The sequence below is a fragment of the Coturnix japonica genome, chromosome 9 (genome assembly GCF_054131305.1).
Source record: "Coturnix japonica strain WE chromosome 9, WE-NBRP24, whole genome shotgun sequence".
NCBI lineage: Eukaryota > Metazoa > Chordata > Aves > Galliformes > Phasianidae > Coturnix > Coturnix japonica.
The window spans coordinates 26,301,243-26,319,837 of record NC_140671.1 but is presented as its reverse complement, the minus strand read 5'-3'; the positions used below and the strand labels follow the sequence as shown (position 1 = coordinate 26,319,837).

The window sequence follows — 18,595 nt, the reverse complement described above, 5'->3', positions numbered from 1 at the left end:
ACTGTAAAATTGGAAAAAATCAAACCAATTCCTTTTGAATCTCCCTCCCATCCTTTTGCTGTCATCCATCTCAGACGGAGAATAAAAAAGAATTCTAACTTTCAGGTTTAGGTATTCAGCCATTGTTACAGTTCATGAAGAGCTGTGCTAGACATCTTCTCAATGGCAGCTCCAAATGATCCGGGAGAGATCATTTCCGACAGATCATGCCCCAGCTCCATCAACAATTATTTCCAAGGACAAATCAAATAGGCGATGCAGTGGGGTGATACTGTCTGCATCTGCAATAGATGTTATCTAGGAGAACCACTGGCTGCAGTCTTACTGATCAAGAAAGTCTTCTCCATAGGTATGACTATAAGGCCTATCAACAGCTGCTGGAATAACAACTGGAGACAAGCTTGCAAGAGAAGACCTTCCTTCATTCGATTGGTATTTCCCACCTGGCACATTATTCCCATTGTCGACACCTTGAGAAAAGCATTCTTAACATCAACAGGAGACTTCTCCCTCACTCCTTTTCTCCCCATCTATCCCTCCTGTTGTGGAAAAGCAGCTTTACCAGTGCACTGGTGTAAGTGGGATCAGAGGTGTCATCCTCCAGGAAACGGGAGAGGCCGAAGTCAGACACTTTGCAGACCAGGTTACTGTTGACCAGGATGTTGCGGGCAGCCAGGTCCCTGTGCACGTAGTTCATATCAGCCAGGTACTTCATGCCTGCTGCAATGCCACGCAACATGCCCACCAGCTGGATCACCGTGAACTGCCCATCGTTTTGCTTAGGGAAAAAAGGGAAAGAATCCAAGTGAGAGGTGCAAATCCACAGCCTGCCGTGAGCGGGCAAACAGCCAGTAGTCTTTGTTTACACCACATGTCAAGACACAGCTATGCCACCAGCACCACAAGTTCCCTCTGAAAGAAAGAGAGGGGAGAACTGAGAGCTCACAAGGGCTGGAAGTCACCCTCACATGCCCTACAGGCACCACTACCAATGGCAGCTGACATCCAAAGGTGACAGATCTGCCACACCTTGCACAGAAAGGTTTGGAAGGGGTAATCTATTCCTATTAAGCAAGTGAATTCAACATCCATTCTACACAGTGAATTATTCATTTCAGACTCAGACCTGTAAATATTTAGACATAGCAGCTGGAGGTGAAGCCCTGCTGTGTAAAAGATCTGGCAGAACTCACCTCCACGTCTGCAAAGGAGGAGTTGCTCTGAAATGAACAACTCTCCTCTAGTACAAGTGTACAAACACACACACAATCGCAGAATAACCCAGGATGGAAGAAACCACAAGGATTACTGAGTCCAACTCCTGGCTCCACTTACAGAACCCAACTCCACCCAATACCATTATGACCAGGACAGGATGACCTGACCTAGATGCCACATAGAAGAGTGAAAGAGTAACAAATTATTTCAAGAGTATTGAGAGAACTTCCTTTTTCTTTTAACCCGGACCTTTGATTTATGTAATTGTACTGAAAAATAAGGCTTGGTTCAATCTTGAAAACACATAAGATGACAGCCCTCATGCCAGCACTTCTCCTCAGACCACAGACCTCCCCAGTGGGCAGTGAAGGAAAAGTTATACTGCACAAAAAAGGAATCTCCCCCTCCAGTCCATCTCTGGAATTTCATACCCTCAAGAAGGAGTCCAACGAGCCATTCTCCATGAACTCTGTAATGATCATGACTGGGGAACTCTTGGTCACCACTCCCTCCAGGTGGATGACGTTGGGGTGATCAAACTGTCCCATGATGCTGGCTTCGCTCAGGAAATCCCGTCTCTGCTTCTCTGTGTAACCAGACTTCAGGGTCTTGATGGCCACAAAGATCTCTCTTTTGCCAGGAAGCTTGAGATGCCCACTGCACACCTCACCAAACTCCCCTGTGAACAGAGAGAAACAGGTTAGGCTCGTTGGCCTTCCAGAGCTCTACTTAACTCCTGAGAGACCCCACCATGTTCCTGCCAGTCCAGGAATGCTGTAGTTAAGCATAAAACCTTATTCACGCTCATTTTCCTAGGACATATAAGGTTAAATCCTCATCAAGACTATGGGACCCAGCCAACATTCTCAGTTCACCTACCTGCCCCAATCACCTGCTCGATTTTCACACAGGAGATATCAATTTCTTTTGCAAATTCCCTGACAGCCTCATTGGGGTCCTCGTAGGTAAACGGATCGATATAAATCTTCATCCCTGGAGTCACTGTGTAAAGTAGAGGGAGAGTCAGACAGACGGACACAATTGGAGTGACCAAAAGTTGACATTAAGAGAAATCTATTTGTGTGTGCACATGGGGTTGTGTGTGCCTACATGGGACCGTGTGCCCACGACTGCATGTATATCCATGTATGCATACATGTGTGTGAGTACAATTATGTTTCTGAGCACAGTAATGCATGTGTATGCAGAGGGTTAGCACACAGCCTGGTCCCATTGGCCCTCCTAGTAGACCTTCACAACAGATGCATGGGAAAGCAAAGAAGACCTGAGCTCAGGTAGTCCAGGGCTTAATCCACGAGATGGTGAGGGTTGGCTTGAGACATAAATGGAAGCACACGTTGCTCCTGGTTCTCTTCTATGTGGAGGTGGCTCCATGGTGCCTGGTACTACTGTACAGCCATAAGACTGACCCCTCTATTAGAGATTCTGTGATCCTTCCAGGGGCAATGCTATGAGAACAGAGTGCCCAGTCTCCCCCCTGCATTCCTGACTGCTACCTATAGCCTAGGACAGCTCTAGACCCCAGTCCTGGGCTCTGGCCAGTCTCCAGACTGGGAGTATTTGTAGAGCAGAGACCACAGAAATAGAGACACACCTCCCAGATCCAGATGTAGGAAGGTGGTCAGTCCTATAGAGACAAACTGCTGCAATGCTAAGGACCTCCAGGCTCCCCACACCTTGGCAATTTGTTAAGCATAAGTGTTGCCTCTCTAAAGCAATCACTGCTGGGAAACAGAGTAGGGAAGATGCCTTGGATTGGTGTCTTGAGTGATGTGGCTAGAAGGCTCCCCAGGCCTGTTATCAGTCCGTCTGTATCTGGTGGCACCTCGCCTATTGCGACAGTTGTGAAGGCACAGCTATTAATGCCATCCCAGCCTGAAGCTGTCATGTTGCACACCAGACCCCGGCAGAAAGTGAGAATGTATGTTTACACATGCAGCAAGGACTGACAAACAACTGAGAGCTGCATTTACATAATCTTTCTTGAAGAGTGTCATTTTTACTGGTAAGTTATAGCAATGCAGCCAGCACAATGCTGTTCTGGCATGGAGTCACCATTCAGTGCTCTGCCTTATGGAAAACGTTTCCAAGGTAAGAGCAGAAACACCAGTGAGCCCTGTGCCAAAATATTACTGATATTCTCCAGGCACGACCGTTTTCAGAATAAAGCCCAATGTCTGTAAAGGAGCAAAGTACAGACATCCCGAAGCTGTGAATATAACACGATGTACCTATCAACCGAGATTGGAACAAAGCAGAAGTTTAGTGACAGATCTCTAGCTAGGAAGGAAAAAGGTATTTTGGAGGGCATGCAGCCAAGGGCTGGTGAGGAGAATGAGGGTGAGGCAGGGTGCGTAGGGAGGATGGAAGCAGGAATGCTGGATGTGAGGGAGTGCCTTGCAGTGCATGAGGATGTCAAAGAGACAGGCTGCAAGAGAGGGCATGTTATGTACCGTATCTATTACTTAGAATCGTTTGAGTTGGAAGGGACCCTAAATCTAGTCTGTCACCCCTGCAATGAACAGGGACAACCACAGCTCCATCAGTGCTAGGAGCCCCTCTCTGGGTGTCTCCAGGGATGGGGCAGCGCTACCTCTCAGGGCAACCTGTGGCACTGCCTCACCACCCTCACCGTAACAAACTTCTTCCTTATATTCAATCTAAATCTCCATATATAGATATAGAAATCCACAGATCCCAAAATACCTACAATACACATAGATACAATGCATAGCATACCATATATTTGAAAAAGAAAAACCTAAGATAGATTATATATACTAGGATTCTGGAAGCAGTGGGATGGTCAATGGCAAAGGCACTGTGTGAGCTCCTGCAGGAGGACAGTGCTCCATAGGAAGCTGGCAAGTTGGGGAAGGATCTCTCTGCTGCCCACAAGACAAAGTAAGGGCTGCACAGCAAGAGAAGGTGAGGTTTTGGGGGCACTTGGAAGGGTTTCTGTTTGATGTTGCAGACACTTGCTGAGCATGCATGGGTCAGTATCCAAAACCATGCAGGTTTGGAGGGCACAAACTCTACTAAGAATGTCAGAGACCACAGAGGACAGGTAGTGAATCTAGATGATGCAAGTGGGTGATCCAGGCAACGAATGCCAAACTTTGGTTCTAAGGGATGCAATATGCTGGTTCAGAATGCACGAGGCTGCTATGGTCTAGGAAGGGTGAGAGGAACCAGAGGCATATTTCAGCTGTGCACAGTGCAATCACAGAAGCACAGAATCCTTAGAGTTGGAAGGGACCTCTGAAGGCCATCTAGTCCAACTTCCCTGCAATGAATGGGGATGGGAGGAAGAAGTGGAGGGTGAGCAGACATTAAGCCAAACATGCAGTCCAGATCTCTCCAGTAGTTTCCTGGAAAAGCTTTGCCTTGTTAGACAGAAGCTTTGTAAAGGATCTGGCCATAATTCTGGGAGCCCTGGCTAGCACAAGCATCCCCTTGTCTTCACATGCACAAATCTGCCTGGCTAAGGACCCTGAGCCCTCCCCGTACAACGCAAGGAATGAGTGAACAGGAACACAAACCGAAGAGAGAGCGGACCCCCAGGCCTGGCGGGGGACCACGGTACGTACTGTGGCCACTGGTATAGTGCTGCAGCTTGTCAGTGTACTCAGAGTCTGCACGTTCAAAGCCCCGTCTTCTGGAAAGAAAGAGAGTCCTAAGCACTGTGCGCAGGTCAGATGAGGCTGAGAAATGAACTGAAATGCATTCTTTCCCCACTCCATGGAATGACAGACTAACCCAAATTAGAAGGATTCACAAGGATCATAGAAGCATTAAGGCTGGAAAGACCATTAAGATCACATAGTCCAACCATCAGCCCATGTCTGTGACTGCTCATTGAGTCCCAACTCCTGAACACTTTAACATTCCCATCTCCATCCTCTCCAACTTCTACCCCAGCCACCCTCCATCTTTAGCTGCCACCCCTTTGCACAGCCCCAGTACAGAGGGCCTCAAGTGATGCTCTCAGACTGATCTACCTGTTGCACACAATAATGATGACGACAACAGCAATGAGAAACACCAATCCAGCTGCAGAGGAGCCAATGATGAGTGGCAGCTTCTCCTGGACACTGGTCTGGTACTCAGCTGAAAAGAAGAGGGAATGAGTTATTGCATGGATTGACATGGATGGCCTAGATTCCCATGGCTACTGCTATGGTGTTTCTTGGCTTGGATTTTGTCTGGGCTATCTATGTCCAGAGCATGTCTCATGTTGGCTCTGACAGAGGATATTCTCAAGCAGGAAGGTTGGATGGAACTATCCTTTTTGGGTAGGAATGTTTAGTCCTGCGGATGCATGCTGTGCCTTGCTACTTGGCCTCAAGGCTAGAAAACTAGCTTGGCTTGTTTTATGTAGCTGCGCAAATGTAGAAAGTAAAGACCCAAAGCACATTTGTCATCAACAGCTCTGCAGATGAACATCATAAATTCCATTTCCTTTAAATCCAACTGAACAGGCAGGTGCCCCTGCCAGAAAAGCTTGGCAGAAGTTGACCTAGACCATACGATTCCCTGCATGGAATACCAAGTACCCATATCTCTCTCCAGTGCTTGCCAGATTTGAATAAATTTATGTGACTTATCAATGCACCTTTTGATAAGACTAGCAGGAAGGGGACTAGCACTGCAGCCAGTGCAACTCCATCTTGCTCAATGCTCTCTAGACCTTGTATAGGATTTATGTAGATACAGTTGAAGACTCACCTTCAGTCATGGTCTGGAAGTACATCTTGCCACTATACCGGCCATACCCAGCCACGGTACGTGCTCGCACTTGGAAGACATAGATGGTGCCAGCTTTGAGGTTTTGCACTGTCACAGTGTTGGTGGGGCTCTTCACTGCTGTTGAATTTAACTCACTCAGGTTCTGCCAAGAAATTATACGTCTGTCATCAGAAAAGAGAGCCAAAGCACTGGACATTGCACCAGAATCAGGCACTGCAATGCTCAGAAGTATAGAAATTCCACATTTCTATCCTGCCCCTTTTTGTGTGGTTATTCACCCAATTTATCCTTTTCAGTAGCACCTCCTATCTGGCAGGTGAGGTTGCTTTGGCGGGGTCACTGCTTGGAACAGATCAGCTAAAAATCCTGGCAAATTTGCAACTGAGTCACTGAGAACTGCTGCCTTCAAGTCAGTGCAATTGGCTCGGCAAGCCCACCAAGCACAGGATCACCAGTCAGGAGAGGTACAATTAGAAAACTATGGTGCAATTAGAAAACTATGACCTAATTGCTATCGTGGAAACATTGGTGGGACCATTCACACAACTGGACCATGGCAATCGAGGGCTTTTTGGAATGGAAGGAGAAATGGGTAAATTGCCTTCTATGTTAATAAATGGATAGATTTTAAAGAGCTACATGAGAAATAGCCACAGATGGGTTGAGTTTGTGGGCAAAAATAAGGGACTGGACTTAGAAAAGACATCTGGTAGTTGGAGTCTACTACAGGCCATCAGATCAATGGGAACCTACTTGTGGAGAAGGCCTTAGGGGTTCTGGTGTGCTCAAGAAGCTCAATTACAGATACAAAGACAACAGAGACTGAGAAATGATGAGCTCACAGCAAAACTGATTGCCCTGTTTGTGTAAAAAGCCTCAGAACTGCCTTGAATCTTTCCCAGGAAGGCAAGGAGAGAAGTAGGTCAGGAAGTGTTTTCATTTTCACTGCCCAAGGGTTTGGATGAAACCTCCCAGGCCCTTGGATGGCATTAACACCACAGCTGTTTTAAAATCATCTGTCCAACTGTTAGGGAGTACCTCATCCCCACACTGTCATCCTGGAGGATTTGAAGTTGAATGCCACAGATATGCTTACGAGATGGTTTATAGGCTAGGAAATGGATGTCTGAGGAAGGTATTCTCATACCTATGCTCTCTAATCCCCTCATGCAAGGAAAGAGCATTTATGTGTCCCCACAAACCCATGGCTGGAAGCAGGTAGAGGGTGACTGCAGCTTAATCACTCTCCTCACACCTCTGTAGCACTTTCCCATAAGCCTAAGAGGGCTAAGACTTAAAAATGGCTTGGTAAATCCCTTAATAAATCTACTTTTTCCCTTTGGCATATTGCTCAGACATCATCCTCTCAGCAGCTTGCTTGTTCCCTTCTAAAACCCCTCTCCTTTCACCCCTCTGAGTTCCTCCAGCATGTCCAGGTGGTTTAAAGCCTGTGTTCCTTTGCTGTTTCTCCCACCTCACTTTTGAAGGTTTTTTTCTGGATGATTTTGCTTTGAGTTTGAAAATAACATACTTCTTTCCTTCCTGATAGACTTCATTTAGTGTCCTCATCTGGTTCTTCTCCCTCTGAGCCAAATCTATTCTGAAACTGAAGTCTGATCAACAAAGAGTTTCTTGAAACATGCATAGTCTGTGAAACGCCCGAAGGATCTGCAGAAATGGTTTCTAAAAAGTCATGTTTTATCAGCCAAAAAAAAAAAAAAAAAGCAAAGAAAAATGTCAACCAACTTAATTTGGCAGACAGTTCCTCTCTGCATCTGCACAGCAGCAATCTGTTGTGGTTCCTGAAGCAAACAGAGTCACACGTACAAAGCTAGTCCAAGGCTGGATGCCAAATAATAACACAAATGTGAATTTCAGCCCCCATGGAATCAAATGCATCAGCAGGGATGCTCGGATGTGGTAGGAGGGTCATTCTGGTTACTCTGGGGATGGATGAGTGGGGCCCACAACTCCATAGTCTTCTGGGTAACATCACTGAGCAACTGGGTCTGGGGGTATCTCAAAAGCGTAGAATCAAAGAGTCATTAAGGTTGGAAAAGACCATTCATCCAATGCAACCATTACATTTGCAATCCCAGGCAGGTATTTGATTAAATGTGCTCCTTGGAAGTAAAAAAGATACCAAAATATGTACCAAGAGGTTCAAAGCCCAGGAAGAGAGAACTGCAATGACAGCGCTTGGGCAGCTTGGGTTGTCCCCTCTGCCTGTCCTAGTGCCTCCTGAAAGCCTTTTGCCATAAAAACCATTGCCCAAGTGTGGCTTGGACCACTTGTCCTTGGGATCAGGGACAGACCGTGTCCAAATATATGGCAACAGGGGAAAGCAGATGAACACCTTGTTGCTGGTTGCCAAAACAGGCCACAAAGAGCAGCTTCCCCTTTAGCCAAACCTCCCTCAGAAAACTGAGGGGAAAACAGAAAGAGGATGAGACTAAGAGAAAACAAGACTGGTTGAATGAACTGTCTGAGATCATTCTGAGTGTCCCCGGGGAAAGGACTCTTCTTGCTTTCCAGATGCATCTTGTTACCTTCTCATCCATCTTGCCATGTATTCTGGGATCATCTCCAAGGGTCAAATAAAAGGCTGTGATTTATGCAATATAGGTCAGGACCTATTTAACAGTCTACAAAGAAGCTCCTCCCGCCTCCCTGTTCTCCCTCTGGCTCTTGGTGATGAGAAAATAGGTCACAGGCAGCAGTGGGGGGGGATTAATCATTTCTTCCGGCAACTGCTGGGAAAATATTTTCAGTTCCATTTAATCATAAAGCTTTTTAATTAGTTAGTTTGCTTTTTTTTTTTTTTTTAACATATAGTTTATAAGTGTCTAGGCAAAGGGGCAGATTCCTGGAAGGAGAAATCTCCTGCTCTTCAATCTCCATCTCCATTGGGTAGCATGGATGAAGTTCAATAGTCATGCAGAGCTTGGCATATCTTGGACCAACACTGATGCAGTCTTATGTCCCTTGGTAGACCCATAGGACACCACTCCTCTGCTGGGAGGAGGTGGAAGTGGGGATGGAAGAGTCAGAGCTATGGGATCCTTTCACAGCAGCCTCACCTTGAGTTGGTAGTGCAAAATGTTCCCTCCATGAGGATCTGGAATAGCTTTCCCCTGGTATAACACCCAGGGAAAAGGGTTGAGGCTGCTGCAAATACAATGACACAAAATCTCAAAGACTGGACAGCCAGCTAACATGATCCATCCTGGCACAACATCCTATGTGACATCCCTACAGTTTCCATTCCCCACTAATGGAAGAGGAAAAATTAAACCCTCAACCTGGCTGCTGGCTGCCCGGCTCTCCTTGCAATGGGTCTACCTGACATGAGCAGGAGAGGTGAAGAAAGGAGAAGCTCCTCCTGAAAGACCAACAGTTACTCTGCCTACGCACTGAGCTGCAACCATCACTTTGTACCACAATGCTGACAGCCAGTTCCACCCACGCTGATGAGCCAAATGCAGCAGCCACTGCACGCCCTTTGCATCACCTCCTCTCCCCAAATCTTACAGCCAATCCCTGCTAAGGCCCCACAGTACCTTCTCATAATATTGCAGCTCATAATCCAGGATGACTCCATTGGGCTGGTCAGGTTGAGACCACGAGAGGGTAATGCTGTCCACAGTACGGCTGACCTGGTGCATTATGGACACAGCTGAAGGAGCTGGAAGAGAAAGAGAGAGGCCTCAGTCAGTTACTTGCATGGACATGACCACATCCCCTGGCTGGAGGCAGGTAACTGTGAGTTTCTGCTATTTGGAGCTACTGAATTTGCTACCAGCAGTATCAGGACTCTTGAGGGGTCCGGAGATCCTGGTCTTTGCCTTTAGAAGACATCAGTTAAGGTTTTCACAGCTCATATAATTAGAAACCACGTAGGGCAGCATCTTTGTCAAGAGAACTGGAAAGAGATCATTCATTCTCAGGCAAAATGAGCCCAGGGTTGGAGCAAACACAGCCTTGTTCTCTTGGAAACGTGCTACCAGCCCAGCAATATATAATCCTCCTTGCTTGCCATGGGGAAGTAGGGGGTTTTGTACTTTGACATTTGCATAGAGAGGCTTTATAAGGAACAGGCAGACGCAGGAAGCAAGCAGCTTCTCTCCTGCTTGGTGTGCTGGGTCTGCAAGTTGCACATGCCAATCAAGGGAGGTGTGTACAGCAGCGTGAGCATGCAACACAAACCTGACCTGACATGCTGACAATGGTGAGTCTTCTGCCGAGTCAGAATGCCCTGGAAATAGCACACCCACAGACGCCTCTTGTCCCACTGAGCACAATGGGACCAGCTGCCCACCCTTTGCACTGCCCTGGTGTTGCCTATGTCCAGGTAGGAACACTGCAGTCTGAGCTGTGCTGACTGCAGGTGGGGCAGGGGCCACCATGTGGATCTACCACCCTACTGGGTAATGTTCAGCAACTCTGCTCACTCCTTGCTGTCCCAGTCCTCCGCATTCAGGGCCTGTATTGACACATGGGATCAGTTTCTCATGCTGGTGCTAAGAGAAGACATAGGTAACATTTCCGGAGCCTGTTAGCTCCTGCCCCTGCTATGAACAGGGATACCCTTCATCAGTGAGCAGAGTCCCATCCAGCCTGACCTTGGGTGTCTCCAGGGATGGGGCATTCACCATTACTCTGGGCATCATGATCCCACAGTCCTAAACACTACTCCAGGATGGGGTCTGGCCACCTGATGGAGCTGTGGGTGTCCCTGTTCAATGCAGAGTGGTTGGACCTGATGGCCTTTAAGGGTCCCTTCTAACTCAATCTGTTCTATGCTTCTCAGTAGCTGCTCTTGTTGTTGAAGACATCAGGGAAATGCTCAATAATGAAATCACAGAAAGATTTAGGTCAGAATTGACCTCTGGAGGGTTCCAGTCCAACCAGCTGCTCAGTGTTGAGTACTTTCAAAGTCACATCATTGCGCTTAAGGCCCACGCCCAGCTGACATCCAAATACATCCAAGCATGGAGATCCCAATGGCTCTCTGAGTATCTTTCTAGAAGTATTTAAAGCATGCAGAGTAATAGCTAAAAAGGAAAGAGACACACACAAAAAAGCACAATCTGGGATAGTGCTACTCAGCGATAACCTCATCACAAGGTGCGATGCAGCTCTAACACAAGCATCAAGCACCTTTGTGACCAGCCTCATCCACGCCACTGCAAAATCTCTAAGCTGACTTCCCTGAACTGTTGTTTCTGTATCAGCTATAAGCTTCCGTTTGGTCATTATTTCAAAGCAAACACATAACAAACTGTGAAAAAGAGAAGCCAAAAAAGAAATGAAGTCTTTGTTCTTTCAGCTTGCTTTGTGCAAAGCTCTTTCCAGGTCTTATCCAGAGCACGGCTGGGCTGTGAATGCCAAAGACTCGATGGCAGCATTTAACCTGGCACTGTGGGACCGGTCACCTCGTTCCATAAGCAGTGATTCCTCTTTGTTGCCTTGTGACAAAAGAAAGACAGCTTTGGTGACCATTTCCAGGTCAGTGCCCAGCACCAAAGATACTCCCTTTGCCACTGGTTCTCCCTTGCTCATGGAAGGGGTTTGAATTACTGTTGATGTGGATAAGGGATGCTTGAGCCCCACACTATTTCAAGGTAACATGAATGATTCAAGTCCTTCAAAGACACTTTTCTACATCCTCGTTATCTGGTCCGGCCTCAGATTCTTTGGATTCCTCTTAGAGGAGCCCCGTGGCTGGAGAAATAAACCATGCCAAAAGTAGTGCTGGAGTGTAAAACATGCTTAATGAAAATCCTCTGATATAAAAAGGCGGATGACCTGAAATGTAAAGTCATCACTTGCTCTGGCAAAAGAAGCAGCACAGACACAGTGATGCTCAGCTTACTGAGTATTTACCTTTTGTTCAAACAAGAGAGGAGATTCAATAGCAGAGAATCAAGGCATGGCTCAGGTTGAGAGAGCCCTTAGATATGATCCATTTCCAATCCCTGCCGTGGGCTGGTTGCCCCTCACCAGATGAGGCTGCCCAGGGCTCCATCCAGCCTGGCCTTGGGCACATCCAGGATGGAACACCCATTACTTAAGGCTGAAGACAATGCCTCATGCATATGAAGAGTCTTGCCACCACTAAGGTCAGCCTAAAAGACATTCTGCACTCATTAGCGAAAGGGGAATGGGCAAAGAAAGGCCTCCTTGTTGCTTCTGTTTCACCACAGACTAAACCTACCAATGTGAAGTGCTTTGGTACCTCCCAAGGCAATATTTCTGGCCAAGATAATCAGCTTAGGTACCTTACTTGTGTACAGTTGAAGCTCAAGGGACCATACTGGGGAGAGAGATGAAGGTTGTTTGCTTGCTGATGGACCTCTCATCTTGGACTCTATTGATGTGCTTATTTCTCTTAAAGAAACACAATTCTTGGGCATGCAGTGCACCTACCCTGGGCAAAGCAGGATGAACACCTTGTCTGTGACCATGAGACAAAAGGTGGGGCTGGATCAGACTCTAAGCAACCTCATCTAGTCATAATAATCACTGGGGGGGAGCTGGCCTTTAGATGGCCTTTAAGGGTCCCTTCAAACTCAGGTCTGAACATTCAACACAAGACTTGTGATAGAAGTCAAGCAGTGAATTTAGGTTGGATAAACCTCTCCAAAAGAGTGGTGATGTGCTGGCACAGCTGCCCAAGGAGGTGGTGGGGGGTGTTCATGGCGGCACTGAGGGTTGTGGTTGGTGATATGGTGGGGGTGGGCTGATAGTTGGACTTAAAGGTCTTTTCCAACCCTAATGATTCTGTGATTCAGCGGAGCTGCAACATCTGTGGTTGACTGTGTGTGTGTATATTGCAGACAGACATCCAGTTTTCTTTGAAGTCTGCAAATTACGACAAGCCCATCAAGGCTCTTTGGGAGGCTTCCCTTTGTGGTTACTTGCCACGTTATAAAATGCACATTTTAACTTTCAGGTTGAAATTTATGGACTTCAGCTTCCAACCGCTGGATGCTTTCTGCTTTTCCGAGCAAAACTAAGGAGTCAAGAAAGTGAGTTTTATCCAGATGAAATTAAGTAGAAAAAAACATGAAAACATCTTCTTTTCATCTCCTATAACCTAAGCAGACCGAGTTTCTTGTGTGTTCCACACATTTGTCAGCCCACATATCAATCTGATAACCCCCTTCTGAAACCTTCCCAATCTTTTGCTAATCTAGATCTCAAAACGCATCTCCCAGCCACTAACAGTCAGCAGCACCTCCTCCCTTAGGTTTGATATTCCTCAGCCCAGTTCCTACAAGGCTTTTTTGCAGGCCTCTGTGTTGTGTGCCTCAATTTCCTTCTTGTTCTTTATATTATGCTGAGGGAAAGGAGGGCACAGCCACAAGACTGAGATCTGCTCTCTACCATGTGCTCTGCAGTAGGATTTGTTATTCTCTTGCCTTTCTCAATGGCAACCCCAATGAAAGGAGCACAGTCTCGCCTCTAATGTTGACACGAGACCATGACCTTTGGAGCTCCGGGTGCCTTAAAGAAAGACCATCTTGACTTTAAACCAAGCACTTCAGGACCCAGTCTGTCTTGGCATCCCCTACAAACCCTTCTGTCCTGCTGGGAGCAGGGTGAGAGACCCCAGATGCATCAAAATTAGTGTAATTGCTGAAACTGCTGTGTCAACCTTAGGGCAATTCATTATGATAAAAGTGACAAAAAGCAGCAGGAGGGCGTCACACAGTGAAGAATCATAATGGGAGAATGAGAAATAAATAGGCCTGTTTTCCTCCTTGGTTTTACTCCTGGGAGATGTAGTTTACAGGCATTCTTAGGAAGCTCATATGCTTCCCCATCTCCAAAGCACTAAGTTTTGTCAGCCTGGTTAGAAGTCCCAAGGGCAGTTTTTGGGTACCTTGCTCCTCCTATTCAGCCAGAGCTGAATTGAACTTATCTTTCACCCAGACTCTCCCCCTCCTGCTTTTTAAATACCCAAATGTGAACTCCTCCTCTATCCTACCTCTACCTTTACATCACAGAGAGAGCAAGAATAAAGAGTGCATCATCAGGTCTCGCTATGGGGGAACAGCCAAGCATCCTCCTTGCAGGCACTGAGTAGCACAAGCTGTTGCCCTGTGACAATGCTGGTCCCTGTGCAGACTGAGATGTTGCTGCTGTAAAGGCAATAGAACTGGGCTAGACAAGTGCCAAGCAGGGAAGCAAAGCCCTGGATGCCCCAGGCAGCACCTTCTGCAGCACTCCCTATTTGATGGGGAGTTGGGTAAGACCATGTAGCCCCAGGCTTTGGAATGCTGGGAGACATCAGGTTCTTTGCACAGCTTCTTGTTCATGATCTGTCTATCCATGTGAATGCTGCCAATTGCAATCTGCCCCCCATTTCACACCTTGCCCCCTTGTCTCCTTCACCTGCCAGCACTTCAAGCTCAGCCTTTCACTCCTCGCCTGTCCGTGGGTCAGGGCTATTGAGATCCCTATAATCAAAGGGCCTCCATTCCTCCTCTGGATTAGCTGGAAGAGTCAGGTTACAAGCAGCAAAACCACTATCTCTGATCACTTTAATACCACTAACCCATGTCATGTCAGACAGAGTCAACATTTGCTCTGGAAAACACGACAGAGAGAGAAGCAAAGCCAACCCCGACCCACAGCCTCTCCCCAGCAACACTTTGAAATTACCCTGGGGAAAAAAAGAGGTGAACAGCTGGGAGTTTTCCAGCATCTCCTTGGAGCCCTTCTGACAGATCTCAGTCCCTGAAGTGTCAGGTTACTGGATGGGGAACTGCTTTTATTATAAGAGGGTCAGTAGGGAATTCTGGCATTTTCAATTACCCGCTCGCAGGAGCGGCTGTGATCCAGGGTCAGGATTAACTGCGTGACCTCCAGCTGAAGACAGAGTGGTAGGGAAATGCAGCATGATGCTGCAAGGCACCAGCTAGTCCGGAGGCCAAGGGACAGGGCAGAAAATGGAGAGACAGGGAGAAAGCTGCTCTCTCTTGTGAGTCCAAAGGGTGATGCTGTGCAGCAAGGGAGGACGTGCTGTGATCAGTCATGGAGCACGGGCTTCCCTGAGCCTGAAGTCACAGGGCCTGGTGACATCTAGGCTGGGATCCAGGCTCTGTAATGCATGAAAGAAAAGTTGGAAATGATAAAAAGGCACAGTGCCTCCGTGCAGGGCTATGGGCAGCTCAGATACATGTGCCTGCCTCCCTGTAGGCAGAGATGATGCCTAAAGGATGATCCCCTTTGAGAGCCTATGAAGAAATTCAAGTGCCTGAGAAGAGCATGACAAAAGTTAGCATCCAATTCTCTTGAGAGATGTGCTTCGGTTGACAAGTGACATGGCTTAGTGGGCACGGTGGCCATGGGTTGATGGCCTTGATGATCTTAGTGGTCCTTCCAACCTTAAGGATGCTGTGATTCTATGATTCCAGGTACTGCTGATACCCATGTTGTTTGTGTGTTGAGTGCCTCAGCAATCAACCTCTCAAGCTCAACCTCTCACATCTCCAGTCTCTCAATTTGTAACCCCCCACATGCTGGAAAATCTTAAAAACACAGTCAATCCAAAGCTGGCTCCTGGCTCAGGCCTCTTCTAAATCAGCAGAGGTTTGGTGTAGATTACAGCCTTTAAAGCAGCTCCTAATGCCACAAGCCCAGTCACTTGGCTCAGGCAGAAGAAGGCTTTTGGCTGTCTTTATGCTCTTTGTTTAACTGAGTTTGCAGCCTTCATTTGCACGCTGCCAGCCTGCCCACGGAGAAGGGCTGGACTTTGTTCTCAGCACGGAGAAGAGATGCTCCACTGGCACTCAGGAGAACCTCATCCAGACACAGATATGGGAGCAGGCTTGGGGTCAATCAGCGCCGGGTTCATCCCCACCTCCACATGGAAACCTCATCTGCTCCAGATCAAGGAAGCAGCATCATCAGCTGATAAAGGCTTGGAAGAAGGATGCCTGCTGCAGTGCATCCCCTCCCACCCACCGGGTCTGGCTAATTTGAGGCTCTGCCAGGCTGCCTTCCACTGTGAGCTGGGAAATTCTGCAGCTATCAGGATTATTTTATCACTGTTCCAACGCTGTGACCCTGAATTTTTTTCTTCATAGCACCTCTCCCTGGGTCTCTGTGGCTTCATGTACCTGCTTCTGGCAGCTCCACCTGCCCAAATGCTGGCACTCAATGCATCGTGCGCAAGCAAGGCGATTAGCGCTGCAGATCCTTTGCCAAGTGCAGCAGTAAAGATAAATCACCCCTCCTGAACACAGAAGCAAAAGGTGAGCACCTGAGCCATTCTGTTGGCTCACATACAGCAAGGCCAGCAGCGCATTGCAGGGAGGGAGGGAGGAGTTGATTCACCAAAGGGGACTTTCCACCCGCATCCATCATGGGTGGTTTTTTTGTCTTCCATACAGAGTCAGCTCCAGATGCTTTGGAACAGGTTTCTAAAGCCCCGGGCAGGTGTGGGAGAAACAGTCCTCAAATTCACAAAGTAATTTATGCAACAGGGAAATCTGGAAGTCAGCAGGTGGAGGAGCCCACAGAGCTGGTAGTGGGAGAAGAGCATCTGCTAGGAAAGCTTGAGCCATGTAGATTATACCCTGCCTTGCCAGCATCCCCCCCAACTGCCCACCATAGAAGCAAAAAGAGGAGTCCTGAAGAGCCAGCAGCTGGCAAACCTCCTGCCATCTGGGAGCCCTGGCTCCAGGCAGTCTCCAATGGGCAGAGCAGAGGGGATTTGGGCATGGCTGGGGCTCTCCCAGGTGCTCAGGCCAGCTGCTGCCATGCCCTAAGCCAGCCCAAGGCAATAGGCTGGGACATCGAGTCTTCCAAAGAAGAGGAGGACCTTAGAAGTAACCCTATGGTAGCTCAGCACATACATCCCTGCCTCACATTTCTGCTATCACACAGGCATACAGGCTTCTGCTGTAGTGTCTCTACCCAAAACCCATCACTGACCATTCTGTAACATCTGTCTTGCTTTAATAGCACTTTTTGGTGTCCCTCCATCTTACTGCACACATACACACAGCAATTACACCCTCCTTACCAAGGCTAAACACACAAGGCCATTTTGGTCTCCGCTCTGGAACATGGGTTCTCCTGTGTCCTGCTCATTCAAATCCTCAGCAGCGGATGCTTCTCCTGATCAGTTTATTGGGAATGAATATCTATTTCCTATGCCACACACTAGCTGGTGTCCATGTTGTATTACCTATCCTGGAGTCTGTTTGTAGCTCATTTGGGCTCTGTTTGCAGTCGAGAGCCTCTGACACTGGAACAAATCCTCCTTTCTGACTCCGTGTGACACAAGAATCACTCATATAAGGAACAGGTTCCCAAAAATCTGGATGTTCTTGTTTCCCCAGACACTGGGAGGTCTTGAATTGGTGTAACCTGCAGAGCAGTTCTTCCTCCTCCCTTCCCAGTCAGCAGCAGCCACAGTCTGATACCAAAAGCTGCTCTTCCCATTTGCTATTTAAAACTTCCCTGCCCAAGGAGCCCTTTCCTTCCCTAAGTTTCCCAGGCACTCAGCTCATCCACAGCATGAACAGAGACTGAAAATCCTCCCAGCACCAAGATTAACCCCCTCCCCAGCCCTCCCCAAAGAATGCCACAAATTAGCAAGCAGGAGCGGTGCATTGTCACAAGTGAGAGGGCTGACACATGGCATGGTTCTCAATTAGTCAAGTGCCATTATCCCAAGCATTGGGCCATGCTCAGCTCCTTGACCCTTGGCTTCCCTCCTTCCCTCCTGGGATGCTGGCACACCTCTCAGATCCCATCTCATCCACCCCTCTTGGCATAGATTTCTGGTTCTGGAATGGCTGAGAAAAGGGGTTTTTTTTGTGGCACCCTAAATCTGCATGGTGTGTTTGTTTTCTTTTAGGCGTCAAGGTCTTAGGGTGGATGGAAAGTCCTGGACGTGCCTCCATTCAGAGCTGTAGGGGGGCAGTTCCATATGGCAGGGAAGCAGAGGATGAGCCATTGGGTTACGCTGAGGTTATGCTTTGGTTTGGAAACTCGAATGTAGGTCTTGCTAGAGAGGCATACTGCACCATGGAAGGGACCAAGACATTGCCAGAGAGACCATCAAGGACGTAAGAGATCCTCACACAGCTGAATAAGGCTGCACAGTCCTTGGATGTGTAGAGCAAACAGTGAGTAACTAGAAAGGTTGAAAGTTTAGAATGAATGTTAGTGAAATCCAGACCAGAAATAAGGTACGTATTTTAAATGATGGCAGTAATTAATCATTGGAGAGAGATGTGATAGCGATGAACTGCCTTTCAGAGGCTCAGACTGGCATCCCTGGAGGTGCCCATGGTCAGACTGGATGGGCCCTGGGCAGCCTGAGCTGGTTATGATATATGAAGGTGAAAGATGCTGCTGGATTTCAGTACAGAATCACAGAACATCCCAAGCTGGAAGGGACCCACACTGGACCCCAAACCCAACCCCTGGCTGCACACAGCTCTACCCAAACCCAAACCCTATGGCTGAGAGCTGTGTCCCAGTGCTCCCAGTGTGGGGCTGTGCCCACTGCTATGGGGAGCCATGCCATGCCCACTGCCTTCAGGCGAGGGGACCCTCATCCATCTCTGATGCAGCTCCATGC

General features: G+C 47.8%; 1 protein-coding gene across 5 annotated transcripts in view; it reads right to left on the bottom strand.

Annotated features, from left to right (window-relative positions):
• EPHB2 (EPH receptor B2) overlaps positions 1-18,595 on the bottom strand; it is an 86,046-nt gene that overhangs the window by 7,338 nt on the left and 60,113 nt on the right. For 2 of the 5 annotated variants that reach the window (XM_015882709.3, XM_085509721.1), the window contains exons 6-12: positions 9,549-9,673; positions 5,968-6,130; positions 5,241-5,349; positions 4,830-4,897; positions 2,098-2,220; positions 1,650-1,897; positions 563-778 (exon numbers count right to left, since the gene is read on the bottom strand). In XM_015882709.3, coding sequence (XP_015738195.2) covers positions 563-778; positions 1,650-1,897; positions 2,098-2,220; positions 4,830-4,897; positions 5,241-5,349; positions 5,968-6,130; positions 9,549-9,673 — 1,052 coding nt within the window. Of the gene's footprint in view, positions 1-562; positions 779-1,649; positions 1,898-2,097; positions 2,221-4,781; positions 4,898-5,240; positions 5,350-5,967; positions 6,131-9,548; positions 9,674-18,595 lie in introns of all 5 variants that reach the window. The other 3 variants (XM_015882707.3, XM_015882708.3, XM_015882710.3) reach the window with 3 other exon arrangements.